This window comes from Gastrolobium bilobum, unplaced genomic scaffold, assembly GCF_033153095.1.
Source record: "Gastrolobium bilobum isolate Gb01-03AN ecotype WA unplaced genomic scaffold, APGP_CSIRO_Gbil_v1 utg3261, whole genome shotgun sequence".
NCBI classification, from domain to species: Eukaryota; Viridiplantae; Streptophyta; class Magnoliopsida; order Fabales; family Fabaceae; genus Gastrolobium; species Gastrolobium bilobum.
In genome coordinates, this window is record NW_026899069.1 from 252,315 (window position 1) to 267,141 (window position 14,827).

The following is a 14,827-nucleotide window of genomic DNA, read 5'->3' on the forward strand; positions in this document are numbered from 1 at the left end:
ATCCATTATAACATTTAATTTGACCCTTTTCGTCGATCTCTTTCGTGAAATTACCTTTTTGAATACCCAGCAAGGCACAACTGAAACACGGTAAGTTGGTTAACTTGTCCTATCAAGTGCGAACAAACTTGAGACTTTGTTTGATCTTTCTCCCTATGGATTCTTTAGGTTTGAGACATCCAACCAAAGGGTCTAAAGGAAATCGGAATTTATTCATTCTTGTCTCATCTAAAATCAACCTTAGCTTTGTTGGTCAAATTTATTTCATAATTTGGATATATAGTGTGACATGTCTTTCTTTCTCTTAATTTTATAGATATTTTGCTTTGTTTTGTTGAAATCGGAAAGTATTGATATTTTATAGATTTGTACATGTAAATTAACTTTGTGTTTGGACTTTTGTTTTTGAGAAGAAAGGTGAATGCGCGGAACATAATCCTTTATAGAACCTTCTAAATTGTTAGCATGATTGCAAATGAGGTAATGGTTTCTGGTGGCATAAGTTGATTAATTTATGGTGTGTTCGATGCAGGTTTAATCAACACTTGTGGAACTCCAACACAAAACTCTGATAATATCCTCAAATGGGTAATGGGAGTCATCTTCTTGTTTTTATTTTCCTCTCTCTCACAATAAGATGCGAGTCATCATGGGGTTGGTTTTCATCATCTAAAGAGACCCCTTCTAGTGATAGATCTTATGCCAATGAGGGTACTTTTAGAGGTTTTAGTGCTGAATTTTCCATTGAAGGCTTCAACAACCAAAGGGGAATGAAGTTAGTAGAGAATGCAAAAAATAAAATGGTTGGTTCAAACACATGTTGGCAACTTGCTTATCAACATCTTTTTGCTGGGTGTTCTGAGATATTGGCTGCTGATGAGAAAAGGTCTAGACTTGCTTGGCATCTAAGTGATTGCTTTCAGAGGGATTCTGGAAGGCTTTCCTTTCCCCATTGTGACCCCAAATCTTCAATGGCTACATGCCTTAGAACCTTAGATGACCTTGCCCATAAGGTTTACCTTGAATTCTACCTTGAAACCAATTCCATTTGTTATCAGTTACAGTAAGTGCAATTTCTTTTCTCAAACAATATTTCATCCATTTCTTATTTGGTTTTTTACTTTTTTGTATGTATTTGTCTCAAGTTTACTGAAGTCTTGTATTTTGATTGCTTTTAAAGGGCTCATGCATTCAAACATGAAACAGAGAGACTTGTAACTGAACTTAAAAGTTCAGCACAATATGCTGAGTACAAGTTAGATAGCATTGAAGAGAAATCAGAACATCTATTACAGGGCTCAAAACAGATTCAAGATTCTCTCAATTCAATTGATATATACACACAACAAGTGGCTGAAACTGCTAAAAGTGTGGAAAGTCATATAGATGTTGTATTAAGGCATTCAGAGAGTGTTTATGAACAAACTACGAAAATTGCAGCATCACAATCACAGCTAAAAGACGGACAAGAGGCAATGAAGAGGAATTTGGAGGATGGGGTAGCAATGCTCAAGGACTCGTACAATTATTTGGGCAAAGAAATAGAAAAGTTAAGAGATGAAGCCATTGAGATTGAGAAAGAGGTAATTAAAGTTGGAGATGCTATGTCTTCAAAGATGAGCGACCTGCAAAACAAAGCTGAAGATATTGAGAATATAACTGGGAATTCCTTAGATAAGCAACAACAACTTTTAGATGGACAATCCACAGCACTCAAGGGCCTAGATTCATTGAATGAGTTTCAATCCAAAGCACTGGAAGAGAGCAGGTAGATAAAGTTAACTCTTATAAAATTGAATTTAGGAATGATATTAGGAAAAAAGTTGAGCTCATTGGTGGGGTAATGCAGGAAAACCCTACAATATTTTGCTGAATATGGGCATAGACAACATGAAGAGCTTCTTCAGAGACAGGAACAAATTAAGGGACTTCATGATCGTTTAATGGAGAATTCAAAATCAATACTATCTACCCAGGTTTGTAACTTCATTTAGACTATTGGTTTTAGGTATGGGTTCGCTTTTTATGCGGTTACTGCAAGTTATCTGCAGTAAGCTCAATACGACATTGTTTTTGGCGGAAATCATGATGTTTTTGTAATTTTAATTTATTTCAGGGTTATAATAATCTTTATATTTATAATTTTTTAGGATTTCAATACCAAAACGACGTCATCTCGAAAATAAATGCAGATAACTTATCTGCATTAATTGCAGAAACATTTTTTCCTTTAGGTATATATAGTTTTCTTACTGATTTTTTAATCAAGAACTTGTATTTGTACTCTACAGGAATCTTTCGAATCAAAGCAGGCTACTATGTTTATTGCTTTAGACAAGATTTTTGCTTTGCAAAATGCCATGTTACTTGAATCGCGAATGATTAAAGCCTTCTTCATTTATTCCATATCAATCTTTGTCATCTTTATGTTGACCAGTACAAGGCAAACATACAATGTCAGGCATTTGCTATATATTGGTAAGTATACCAATCCGTGGTTTTAGTTTATAAACCTCTAAATAATTTATTGACTAAATATGATTCGTTGTTTACAGGGCTTTGTGCTACTTTCCTCATGGAAGTATTAATTATTCGTTTAACTAGTGATAACATTGAGCAACAAACCTTGATTATAAACATGGTCCGATCATTTTTCATGGTAGCTGCTTCAGTTCAACTTGTATATGCCATTTGCACATACAGGTAGGTATACAAACATTAAACTAGTTGGCTATTTATATATTAAGATATTATATCTAACAGAATTGGTTGTTAATCATGCAGGGACTACGAAAAGTTGAACCATCAAATGCTGCTAACTTTAGTTAACAAGGTCAACAGCATGCAAAATCAAAAAGAGTTGTCGTGGGACATGGATACTGATTATGATGTGGATTGGTCTCAATGGGTAGATACCGATTTACCTGATGATGTAAATTGCCTTGATGATCCTGACTATGTACTTTCGAAAGAAGAGGGAGAGAATTCAATCACAGCCTCTACAATTACAAGATGTTACAATCTTCGGAAGAGTAATCGTTTTCATTGATTTGTGCACTGTGAATTTATTCCTATACATATATATACGGTTTTATAAGTGTTATGTTGTAGGAAAAGTGATTGTGTAATGTTATAGAGATTCGTTTTGCGTGTCGTAATTTCTTTTTCTTTTTTTCTTCAAAAAGTGTGAACTCTACAAAATGTTGTATGTGTAGGAAAGTTTGTTGCGTTATGTTAAATGACAAATGCAAACCCCTATATATATATATATATATATATATATATATATATATATATATATATATATGGAAAAAATATTTCTCCAGCAGCTTGAGACAAGTTTATCTCCGACAACTCCAAGATTACGTCGTTTTGTTTATTTATTTTCTTATATTAATTAATTCACCTTTGAATGGTTATAATTCTCTTTTTCTCTCTCTTCCTTTACTACCATTGATCCATCTTTGTATGGTTATGATTTAGTGGCCGGAGATAACGTTATCTCAAGCAGCTTGAGAAACGATAAGCCCACATATATATATATATATATATATATATATATATATATATATATATAGAAAAAAACATTTCTCAAGCAGCTTGAGATAAATTTATCTTCGGCCACCCCAAAACTACGTCGTTTTGATTATTTATTTCCTTATATGTATTGATTCACCTTTGAATGGTTATGATTTCCCTTTTCTCTCTCTTCCTTTATCACCATTGATCCATCTTTGTACGATTATGATTTAGTAGCCGGAGATAACTTTATCTCCGGCAGCTTGAGAAATGATAAGCCCTTTATATATATATATATATATAGAGATAAAAAAGAAGTATCCTTCTGATTGACACAAGCTTGTGTCATTTTAGGTATTTTACACAAAGTACGACCGTACGACCGGTCGTACTTTGTGTAAAACTGAAAAGTTGATTTTTTTTTTCTCTCTCCAGTCACATCACTACGTGTAAAGTGAAAAGTAACTTTTCACAATTACACAGAGTACGACCGGTCATACTCTGTGTAAATCACTAAAAGAACACAATTTGTGTCCTTTTGAATGATACACACTAAACCCATATATATATATATATACAAATATTTTTTTTTCTTTCTATAGTTTGAATTATGTAATAAAAGATTTAAAGTTAGCAGATTACAATAACTTCAGTCCATGGACCTTAGAGTAGTTTACTTCTCATAGAATTATTGAGATGTTTGATTCAAGAAAAAAATAAAATCATAAACTTAAAACAAAACACGATATATTGGTTGTTGATAGGCCTTTGCAAATATGAGCTTTCCTAACTATCGATGTTTTAAAGTAAAGGATGTATTTTAACCAATAAAGTGTAAAAGTGTGATTATCAATTACAAATAAATATTTAAAATTATATATATATATATAGAGTAAGAAAATATCGTTTTGTCAATTTTTTTAAAAGATACAATTTTATGTTATTTTAAATAAAATAATTATTTTATAATTGATATTTTACATTCTCTAAAGAAATAATATTGTGAAGGAGAAAGAATGAAAAATTCTTTTTAAGAATATAATTTTTAATTTAATAAGCTTAAATTTATGCTTTGCCTTGATAAATACGTTACTCACCATAGTTGAATCAAATCCACCGTTACCTCTTATATGTCGGCCGAAGCACGACTTGAAAACAGCCTATTCTTTTTCTTTTTTTTTTGGTAAAAGAAAACAGCCTATTCTAACTTTAACGTATGGTTTCATTTAACAGTTATTCGAAAAAAAACATTTTGATCCTAAAGATTATTTTTTACAAAATTATTTAAAAATTTAATTACCGTAATTCATGTGTTATATTAGTAATTAGTCGATTTAGTAAAAATTCATCAATGTCAATGACTACTTTCAAAAGTTTTTTATTGTGAAAAAAAAAACTTGAATTAGTGTCCACCAAAAAAAAAAACTTACGATTTAGTAAGTCGTGACAATATATTTATGTTTGAAATATGATTTAAAATTATAAATATGCTTATATTATAAAATTTAATGATGAATAAATGAATATACTGTCATGTACAGTAAGATTCGAAACCATACTAACTCTAATCCATAATTGTCAAACTCGAGATTCTATGCAAACTCGGAAGGGTGAACCAAAATCGTAAATCGCATAATCGTAACACGGTTCGTATACTCGTAACACAAGATACAAATTATATTTATATATATTTATATGCATATAAAGTAATATAATAAACAAATTTAATTCAACCAACCAGCAGAATAATGTCATACAATAGTCATAATTACATAATGTCTCAAACACATAAAGTCATAGCACACAACAACAAATCCAAAACAATATATCAATCAAATCTCAATGGAATGATGGAATCTCATAATCATCCTCTGCCCCACCATCTTCATCACCATCTTCATTATTTCCTTCATTATCATCATCATCACCAAAACAATGTTGCATGATGTCTTCTCCACCTTCCCCACCAAGTTCAGAACCATCATCATCTTCAGGTATCATCATCAAAGCATCTTCATCTATACCATCTAAGTTAAATTCAAGAATATTCAAATCATCTATATCTTCAATGTTGGATGGACTTCTCTCATTTTTCACAATTCATTCATCATCAGATGAAAGATCATCTACGCTATAAAACTCATGCTCTTGCCCAACACTTTTTTTTGCGTTCCCTCTTCTTGGCCAATTTTAAATTGGCCATCACATATACAAGATCATTCATTTTCTTCTGTTTCAGGCGATTTCTTTTCTTGGTATGGACCTAAACAAATACAAACCCAATGAATATATAGCAATTAGCAAGTAATAGGTAATGATTTTAAATTTTAACTACAAAATACAAATCATTTACCATCTCAAAAGCACTCCAGTTACGCTCACACCCAGACGAACTGCATGTCAAGCTTAATATACGAATGGCAAATCTTTGTAACTCTGGATGCTGAAATCCATAAGATTCCCACCATTGTGCTGGAGTCTTTAATTTCAAGCCTTCTTGAGCTATTGAACTACCAGAAAAATCTTCTTGCAGCTTGAAAATTTCAATTTGCTTATCAATGTGATTTCTTTCTTCAATACTTGTTGTCATCCTATCCAAACACTGATATAGTCCATGCATAACTTCAAAATCAGGACCATAATGAAGTTGAGGATTAAGGTAATAGCCTGCAGCATGCAAAGGTCTATGGAGTTGTCGATCCCATCTACTATCAATGATTGTCCATAGAGGCATATATCTAAGGTTGGAACAAATTGAGTTAGTTTTAAAACAAAGGCTACAAATTACAAGGTTCTTTTGCTTTAAATTCATAATTACCTGCTTTCGACGCCTCTGAGATCGCTTCGAATAGTTTCTTTTGCTTTATCCATTGCTTCATAAATGTATCCCATGGCTGGTTTTTCATCAGAATCAACCATACGAAGCACTTTGATTAACGGAAAAGCACCCCTCAAGCAATTGACAAGGTTCTTCCAAAACTTCTTGTCTATAACCACATCCTCAATATATTTCCCATCCTTTGATTTTGCACACTGGCTAGACTGCCATTTCTCTGAAGTGAACATTCTTTGCAATGGTCCCTTGTTTTCACCTAGGCGACCCAAGGTCAGATATGATGTGGCAAAGCGAGTCATGCCTGGCCTCACCAAATCCTTTCCTTTTGTAAAATGTTGTGATAAACAAATTAAGGAAGTCCTTGAATATATATAAGTAGCAATTTTTCTCCCCTTTGCAATGGTATCTTTATGCATTGGTATGCCCTCAAGATCTTCCAACATCAAATCAATGCAGTGAGCGGCACAAGGTGTCCAATACAAATGTAATCTTTTTTCCATCAACAACCTTCCAGCAGCTTTGTAATTGGCAGCATTGTCAAACACAACTTGAATAACATTTTCTTCTCCCACCTCTTTAATAATTTCTTCAAGCATATCAACAATGGCTTCAGCGGTTTTTGATATATGAGAGGCATCAATAGACTTCAAAAAAACTGTTCCTTTGGGGCTATTTACCAAGAAGTTGATTAATGTCCTCCTCCTTTGATCGGTCCAACCATCAGTCATTATTGTGCAACCTGTTTTCTTCCAATAAACTTTATGTTTCTCTATATCAGTCATATGTTGCTTGAAATATTTTTCTCTGATTTCATGGTATGATGGAGGTTTAAATCCATGACCATGTCGTATAACATCATCAAACATCTCTTGAAATTCATCACTCTTCACAACATTAAAAGGTATAGCATTGGCATAAAAAATTTAGCAATTTTTGAACATGCTGACTCTCTCAAATCCTTCTTAAATAAACAATTGATGGTGGTTTGAGTACTCACTCCTTTTCTCTTGAAAATATTTGGAACTTGAGATTGAGATTGAGAGCTTTCATCTTCTTCCCTTTTCCTTTTTCTCCAAGTATTTCACATTCATTTTGAGACTGACTACTTGATTTCTTATTTTGCAACAAGAACACAATATCCCACATTTGTTTATTCACATCATCAGGAACAGATGTGCAAGCTATCACATCTCTTTTAGTCCCAGCCAAATGATGTTTCATTCTATAAACTCATCCAGTTAGTACCCTTGTACAAAACTTGCATTTTTTTTATTTTATTTTTGCATTTCCATCCACTACAAATCCATAACTCCAAGCAACACCATTCTTACTTCCAAGAGCATTCTTATGAATTTTTTTAGAAGTTGTTGTTCCTCCACTTCCACATGCAGTAGTACTATTAACACCACTTGAAGACATTTTCTAAAAATATACTACATTCAAATTCACAACAAATAATAAAAATTAACCACAATTTAATTGGACCAGCGTCAAGCAAAAATTATGAGGACAAAAAAAACTTACCACAATTCAAGTGAAATTAACTTAGACTAATTTTAATACAATTAATTTTATTTTTTCTTTTGAATATAAAATCAAACAAAGGCAATTCAAGTGAAAAAAAAAATTAATTTGTTTTTTCAAATAAATCTGATTTGGTTTGGATACCCAAAAAAAAAAAACAAATCTGATTTGATTTAGTTTAGTTTACGGTTTATCAAACAAAATAAAAAAACTGAATTTTTTTTTTTATAAAATAAAATAAACTGATTTTGTTTTATAAAATAAAAAAACTGATTTTGTTTTATAGAATAAAATAAACTGATTTTGATTTATAAAATAAAATAAACTGATTTTGTTTTATAAAATAAAATAAACTAATTTTTTTTTTATAAAATAAAATAAAATGATTTTGTTTTGTAAAATAAAAAAACGATTTTGTTTTATAAATAAAATAAACTGATTTTGTTTTATAAAATAAAATAAAATGATTTATAAATAAAAAAATTAAAACAAAGACGGTAGAAGAGATGAGACAGAGGCGAGCTCGAGACAAAAAAAAATGAAACAAAGAAGAGATCGAGGCAAACCAGAGAGCACTAACCGGTGAGGGACAACCGATGACGGTGGCTTGAAGCATGACGGCGAAGCAGAAGACGGTTGCTCGAAATAATTAATTGTATTAAGTTTGTGCCAGACATGTTCGATATGTGCAATTGAAAATAATTAATCAAACTTAGTTCCAAATCAATCAAATTCTTAACAATGGTATAAAGTTTGTGCTTGACATGTTTGATTGGCCAAATTCAAAATAATTAGTCAAACTCAGTCCCTTGATTTGCACTTCATAGCCGTGAATCCGTGACAATGTAACCTGTAACAGAAGCATATCTGAGTTTTAGAGAGAGTGAAAAGAATTTGGGGAAGAGGAAATTGAGAGAGAGAGAATAAAATCTGAATATTTCTTATGCTTCTTACTAGGCCCAGCGGCTATTTGTACTGTACTCTTCCAATACATTGCAATAAAACGAGAATTTAAAATGGACTATTACTTAGTGACATACATGGACTTATACTCAGCAACGGACTATTATATAATGGACCTATATTACTGCTACTTGGACTTATACTCAGCCCATAATGAAATCTTGGAAGTGGCCTGGTTGCTTCTTCACTCTTTTATTAATGATTCCCTTATCATGTGAGTTAACGACGTTAGGGTCTGTAACATCACCGTCCGCTTCAAGGACAGACTTGTCCTCAAGTCTGAAATCCTCTTTAACACATGGAACCCAACGAGAGGATGCAGGCAAGGGTGAAGTGATTGAAGTGTGTTCAGAGTGGTCTTGGGAACATATAATGGGATCCAACGATGTGCATGTTGCCGACACAGACGAAGCACTCTGGACCGTGGATTGTTGGTGTGTAGTGGCTGCCAGCTAGGAGCCAGTAGGGCGAATGGATGGTGCAGATGATGCCGACATCAGAGGAAGCTTCTGAACCGTTGATGGAGATGGTGAAAAAGTGGGTGGCATAAATGCCTTGGAAATAAGCTGAACAACATTACTCAGTCCAGTTGTTCCAACTTTTGCTTCTGTCACTGGTGGGTTTGCCTTCAGTCCCTCGTCTCCTAATCTGTCTGGTTCAAAGTCCTCAACTTTACCCTCTTGAGGGTCCTGTGTATCAACCAGCATCGCCATCTGAGTTTCACCCATATGCTCTGGTATTGCATGTAGGGGCTTCTCTTTACTAACCGTCAAAATCGCACCTTTATCCTCCCAAGTGGAGTCTTCTGGGGGCAGGCCCTCCCGTTGCACCAAGATTTGCGGAATTAACTCTCCCCTACGCTAGATCTGTCATTCTCCAACCACCGCACACGGTGTGTGAACCATAGGTGTATCCGAAACTGTTGCTGGCAGAGGATGGATCTGGACAGAGTTAGTGGAGCGGTATGGTTTCAACAAAGAAATGTGAAATACCGGATGTATGCGTGACGTAGGGGGAAGTTTCAAGCGGTAAGCCACGGATCCAATACGCTCTTCCACCTCAAATGGGTCGTAGTAACGCAGTGCTAACTTCTGTGAAGAACGTCGCTCAATAGAGAGCTGGCGATACAGTTGTAGACGAAGTAATACCAAATCTCCAGAGGTAAAAACCCAATCTTTTCGTTTTTTATCGGCTTGAGCTTTCATTACCTGTTGGGATTTGTATAAATTGTCTTTTAATGTACTGATGAGGTGCATCCGTTCGGACAAAGTGGAATCGACGACTTCATTTAGTGATGATCCCAGACAGTAAGCCAAGAGATTGGGGGGAGCACGGCCAAACATGGCTTGGTAAGGAGTGATACCCGTTGAAGAATGGAACGATGTATTATAATGGTACTCTGCCAGACTCAAAAATTTGGACCAAGAAGATGGATGTGAGTGTCAAAAAGCTCGCAGGTAACTCTCGAGACATCTATTAACCCTATCTGTTTGGCCATCCGTCTGTGGATGGTAGCTTGAACTGTATTTTAATGTGGTGCCCTGCAGTTTGAACAAGGAGCGCCAGAAATCACTGAGGAAAATGGGATCACGATCTGAAACGATCGTCTCAGGCATCCCGTGAAGTTTTCCCACAAAATCCCAAAACAACAGAGCAACTTTAGTAGCGGAGTACTGAACCGGAAGGGCAATAAAATGGGCAGCTTTGGAAAAACGATCAACAACTACCAGTATGGACGTATGGCCTGAGGACTGAGGTAAGTGGGTGATGAAGTCCATACTTAAATTTGTCCATAATTTTTCTGGGACTGGCAAGGGTTGTAGGAGTCCAAGGGGTGGGTGATTAGGAGATTTGAGTTTTTGACAGATGTCACAGGTGGCTATGAAATTCTTAACGTCTTTTCTTAACCCCTTCCAGGTGAAATTTCGAGTGATACTGTGAATTGTGGCTTGGATACCCGAATGTCCACCTTGAACGGAGCTATGGAAGTCATGAAGAATATGCGGAATCAGAGAGGATCCTGCTGGGAAGATGATTCTGGAACGGTGCAGGAGGATTCCACTTCGATAACGCCAATAGGGTAGATCAGTAGGATGTTCTGTAATTTCATGAATGATCAGCTTAGAATAGGGATCAGACATGTATTCAGACTGTAATATTTTGAATGTTGTAAAATCAGGCCAGAAATGGCCATAATATGGGGAGACATAGGAGTGGTACCCCCATCAGGCCTTCGAGAAAGGTTGTCGGCCACCACGTTGGCCTTGCCACTCTTGTATGTGATAGTGTAGTTGAAGCCTAAGAGCTTGGAAAGAAATTGATGTAGCTCAGGGGTTTGGATGACCTGATTCATCAGGTTATGCAAACTCTTGTGATCTGTCCAAATTGTGAAATATGAGCCAAGGAGGTACTGACGCCATTTACTGATGGCGGAAGTAATGGCAAACATCTCCCTCACATGCACTGATTGATTTTGCATGGTAGGAGACCACTTGCGACTGTAAAATGCAATGGGTCGCTCCTTTTGCAACAGAACCGCGCCAATGTCTATACCAGATGCGTCTGTCTCCACTACAAACGGTTCACTGAAAACGGGAAGGGACAAAATAGGTGCAGTAATCAGTGATTGTTTCAGGGAATCAAATGCTGAAGCAGCAGTGGAGTTCCAAGAGAGCCCGTTTTTGGATAAAAGATCAGTTAAAGGAGCTGCAATGGAGGCATATTTTTTTATGAACTTCCTGTAATAACCGGATATTCCTAGAAAGACGCGCACTTGAGTGACATTGGAAGGTATAGGTTAATCAAGAATGGCCTTGAGCTTTTCTGGATCAGGAGTAACACCCGTCCCTTGAATAATATGCCCCAAATAAGGTATTTCCTGCTGAGCAAAAAGGCACTTCTCATGCTTAGCAAAAAGAGAATGGGCTCGTAAAGTGGTTAAAACAGCCTGAAGATGAACCAAATGCTGCTCTGGGGATGAACTATAAACCAGAATATCATAAAAAAAAATCACCACAAATCTCCGAAGATAGGCAGAGAATATGGTATTCATAGTCGCCTGAAAAGTGGAAGGAGCATTAGATAGGCCAAACGGCATAACCATGAATTCAAAATGGCTGTTGTGAGTCCGGAAAACGGTCTTGTGAATATCCGCAGCATGCATTTTAATCTGGTGATAGCCGGATCGAAGATCAAGTTTAGAAAATAGTGTGGCACCATAGAGTTCGTCCAAGAGTTCATCGATGGTAGGAATCGGAAATTTGTCTTGGACAGTGATGGCATTGAGGGCACGGTAGTCCACATAGAATCTCCATGTGTAATCCTTCTTTTTCACAAGTAGAACTGGTGAACTGAAGTCCGAATGGCTAGGACGTATGACCCTAGTCTGTAGCATATCAGCAACTAGCTTCTCAATTTCGGTCTTCTAATAGTGGGGGTAACGATAAGGCCTGACCTGCACTGGTTTGACATCTGGCAATAAATGAATGCGATGATTATAATCACGATCAGGTGGTAAAGAAGTGGGTGGTGTAAATACATCGCCGAACTCATGGAGAAGTTGTCGCTACCCGTCTATAAAATCCAAAGAGTCTTGGGAGAGGCCCACGTCATGGGAAGGAGCGGTGAAACACATCAGGCATATAGAAATAGAATCATTGTGCACCAACTTCTGCAGTTGAGAGGAGCTGATGTGGCTGGGTTGGTCGCCTGTATCCCCAGTGAGCAATACCTGTGAATGATTGTGAGCAAAAGACATAGTTAAAGCAGCATAATCTGTGACAATGGGGCCCAAAGTGGATAACCATTGTACACCTAGAACTACATCAGCTCCTTTTAACTCAATTACATATAAATCCACTGTGAACAAATGAGATTGGATATCAATAGGGGTAGCTTTACATGTGGCAGTACATAACAGAGCATCACCATTACCCACATGGACTTTAAAAGGCTGAATAACATGTAATGTTAAATGAAGGTGTTCAGACATGCGGTGAGTAATAAAATTGTGGGTACTACCTCCATCAATCAGGATTTGGACTGGTTGACCACCAATATTACCTTGTAGCCGAAAGGAATTTGTGGAACGATGGCCAAAAAGGGCATTAAAACTGATAGCAGGTGGGGTTTCAAGGGATGGTGGGTCTGGTTCCTCTGTAGAGAGAGGAAAGGGTGGTTCTTATCCTTGATCAGGTGTTTCCTCATCTGTACCTTCCAAATATAACAAGGTAGCACGACCCTTGCACCTATGGGAAGGGGTGAATCTCTCATCACAATTGTAGCAGAGATTTTTCTCACGGCGGGCTGCCATTTCAGCTTGCGTGAGTCGCTTAAAAGGAATAGAAGGTAGAGCTGGTGGTGGTTTGGGGTTGAGGCTGTGGGGAACTATGGTAATTGGTTGGGCAGCAATAGGGTGGGCTGCAAGTGGGGTAGAAGGAACGGTTGGGCGGTTTTGCCACTATTTGCTGGATCTGTTTTCGGAAAACTGTTCCTCATATAGCTTCGCATAGGCAAAAGCTGTAGAGACATCGCGTAGGCGATGAACTAAATCTGTCAGTCGGATATGGGGTTTCAAGCCAGAAATGAACAAACTCTTACGCATCAATGGTGTAAGATCAGGGACATGTCGGGCATGCAGTTCAAATGCAACCTGAAATTCAAGAACGGAGCCAGATTGTTGTAATTTGGCCAAAGACCCTAAGGGATCATCAAATTCGGAAGGGCCAAATCGTTGATGAATGGCTTGCACAAAGGTGGTCCAGTCAGCGATTTCACCATGGCTCATGAGTGCCTCAAACCAGCATGAAGCAGGCATATCCAAATTGAAGGAAACTAAATCTAAACGTTCCAGATCCGGTACCTGATGATAATGAAAATAACGATCAACAGCAAACAACCAAGGGCCTGGGTCACCTGAACCAAATCGAGGAAAGTCCATTTTCATGGTACGGGATGGTTGTGCAGGGCGTGAAGAACTAGCAGTGGGGTTCGGGCCAGAGCCTAAGACACCCGAATTGTGATTGATGAGTAGAGTAGTCATCTGTCCCTGCATGGTTTGAAGAAGGCCATAGACATCCTGGATCTGATGATGCACAGCTGTGAAACGTTGATTTTGATCCTCAAACCGTTGATTTTGTGTCAGCTCAAAAGTCTCCAAACGGTGATCCAGTGTACGCTCCATAGTGGTGAATTGTTGCTCATGAGATTGGATCTGGTTAGTAAGCTCATGCGGTCTTGTATTCTTAGCCATAGCAATGAAAGCACCAACGTAACAGAAGCAGATCTGAGTTTTAGAGAGAGAGTGATAAGATTTTGGGGAAGAGGAAATTGAGAGAGAGAGAGAATAAAATCTGAATATTTCTTATGCTTCTTACTAGGCCCAACGACTATTTGTACTGTACTCTTCCAATACATTGCAATAAAACGAGAATTTAAAATGGACTATTACTTAGTGACATACATGGACTTATACTCAGCAACAGACTATTATATAATGGACCTATATTACTGCTACTTGGACTTATACTCAGCCCATAATGAAATCTTGGAAGTGCCTGGTTGCTTCTTCACTCTTTTATTAGTGATTCCCTTATCATGTGAGTTAACGACGTTAGGGGCCGTAACATAACCCCTTATGAGGAATGATGAATTATCAAATAATAATTCTCAACTATTTGGTTGTATATATTGAAAGTTGAATTTGTTTGATGAGGAAATTGCATTCTTCAACACGACACACATCACAAAGTGTAACAATTAACATGAAACCCATCGTTTCAAATTTCAACTAATAGCATTGCTGAAGTTGATTCCAATACCGAGACTAGAGGGGCGTTTGATAGAGGAAATTTTTTTTTTATCCAGAAATCTCGATTTTCAAAAATATGATGAAAATATTCAGTTTACGATAATATTTAAAAATTTAAAATTTAAAAAAATTTAATTTTCCGAGAATCCTACCAAATGCCGCATACCAAACGGCTA

The 14,827-nt window shown here is 36.5% G+C and overlaps 1 protein-coding gene and 1 pseudogene across 1 annotated transcript; one reads left to right on the forward strand and one right to left on the reverse strand.

The window, feature by feature from the left end:
• The first annotated feature begins 584 nt into the window (after positions 1–584).
• On the forward strand, positions 585–3,049 carry LOC133286870 (protein GAMETE EXPRESSED 1-like). The gene is made up of 6 exons (XM_061484372.1): positions 585–1,063; positions 1,181–1,768; positions 1,850–1,976; positions 2,292–2,478; positions 2,556–2,703; positions 2,785–3,049. Exons 1-6 carry the CDS (start codon positions 585–587, stop codon positions 3,047–3,049), a joined length of 1,794 nt encoding a protein of 597 aa, XP_061340356.1.
• A 2,309-nt stretch (positions 3,050–5,358) lies between these two features.
• Positions 5,359–7,774, reverse strand: LOC133286871 (uncharacterized; annotated as a pseudogene).
• Between the last annotated feature and the right edge of the window lie 7,053 nt (positions 7,775–14,827).

Bases quoted from the DNA above. Each gene is read 5' to 3' on its own strand.
- LOC133286870 (XM_061484372.1), top strand. From the start codon at position 585: ATGGGTAATGGGAGTCATCTTCTTGTTTTTATTTTCCTCTCTCTCACA. The intron at 1,064-1,180 runs GTAAGTGCAATT...TTGCTTTTAAAG, and splicing joins TCCATTTGTTATCAGTTACA to GGCTCATGCATTCAAACATG. The intron at 1,769-1,849 runs GTAGATAAAGTT...GGGGTAATGCAG, and splicing joins AAAGCACTGGAAGAGAGCAG to GAAAACCCTACAATATTTTG.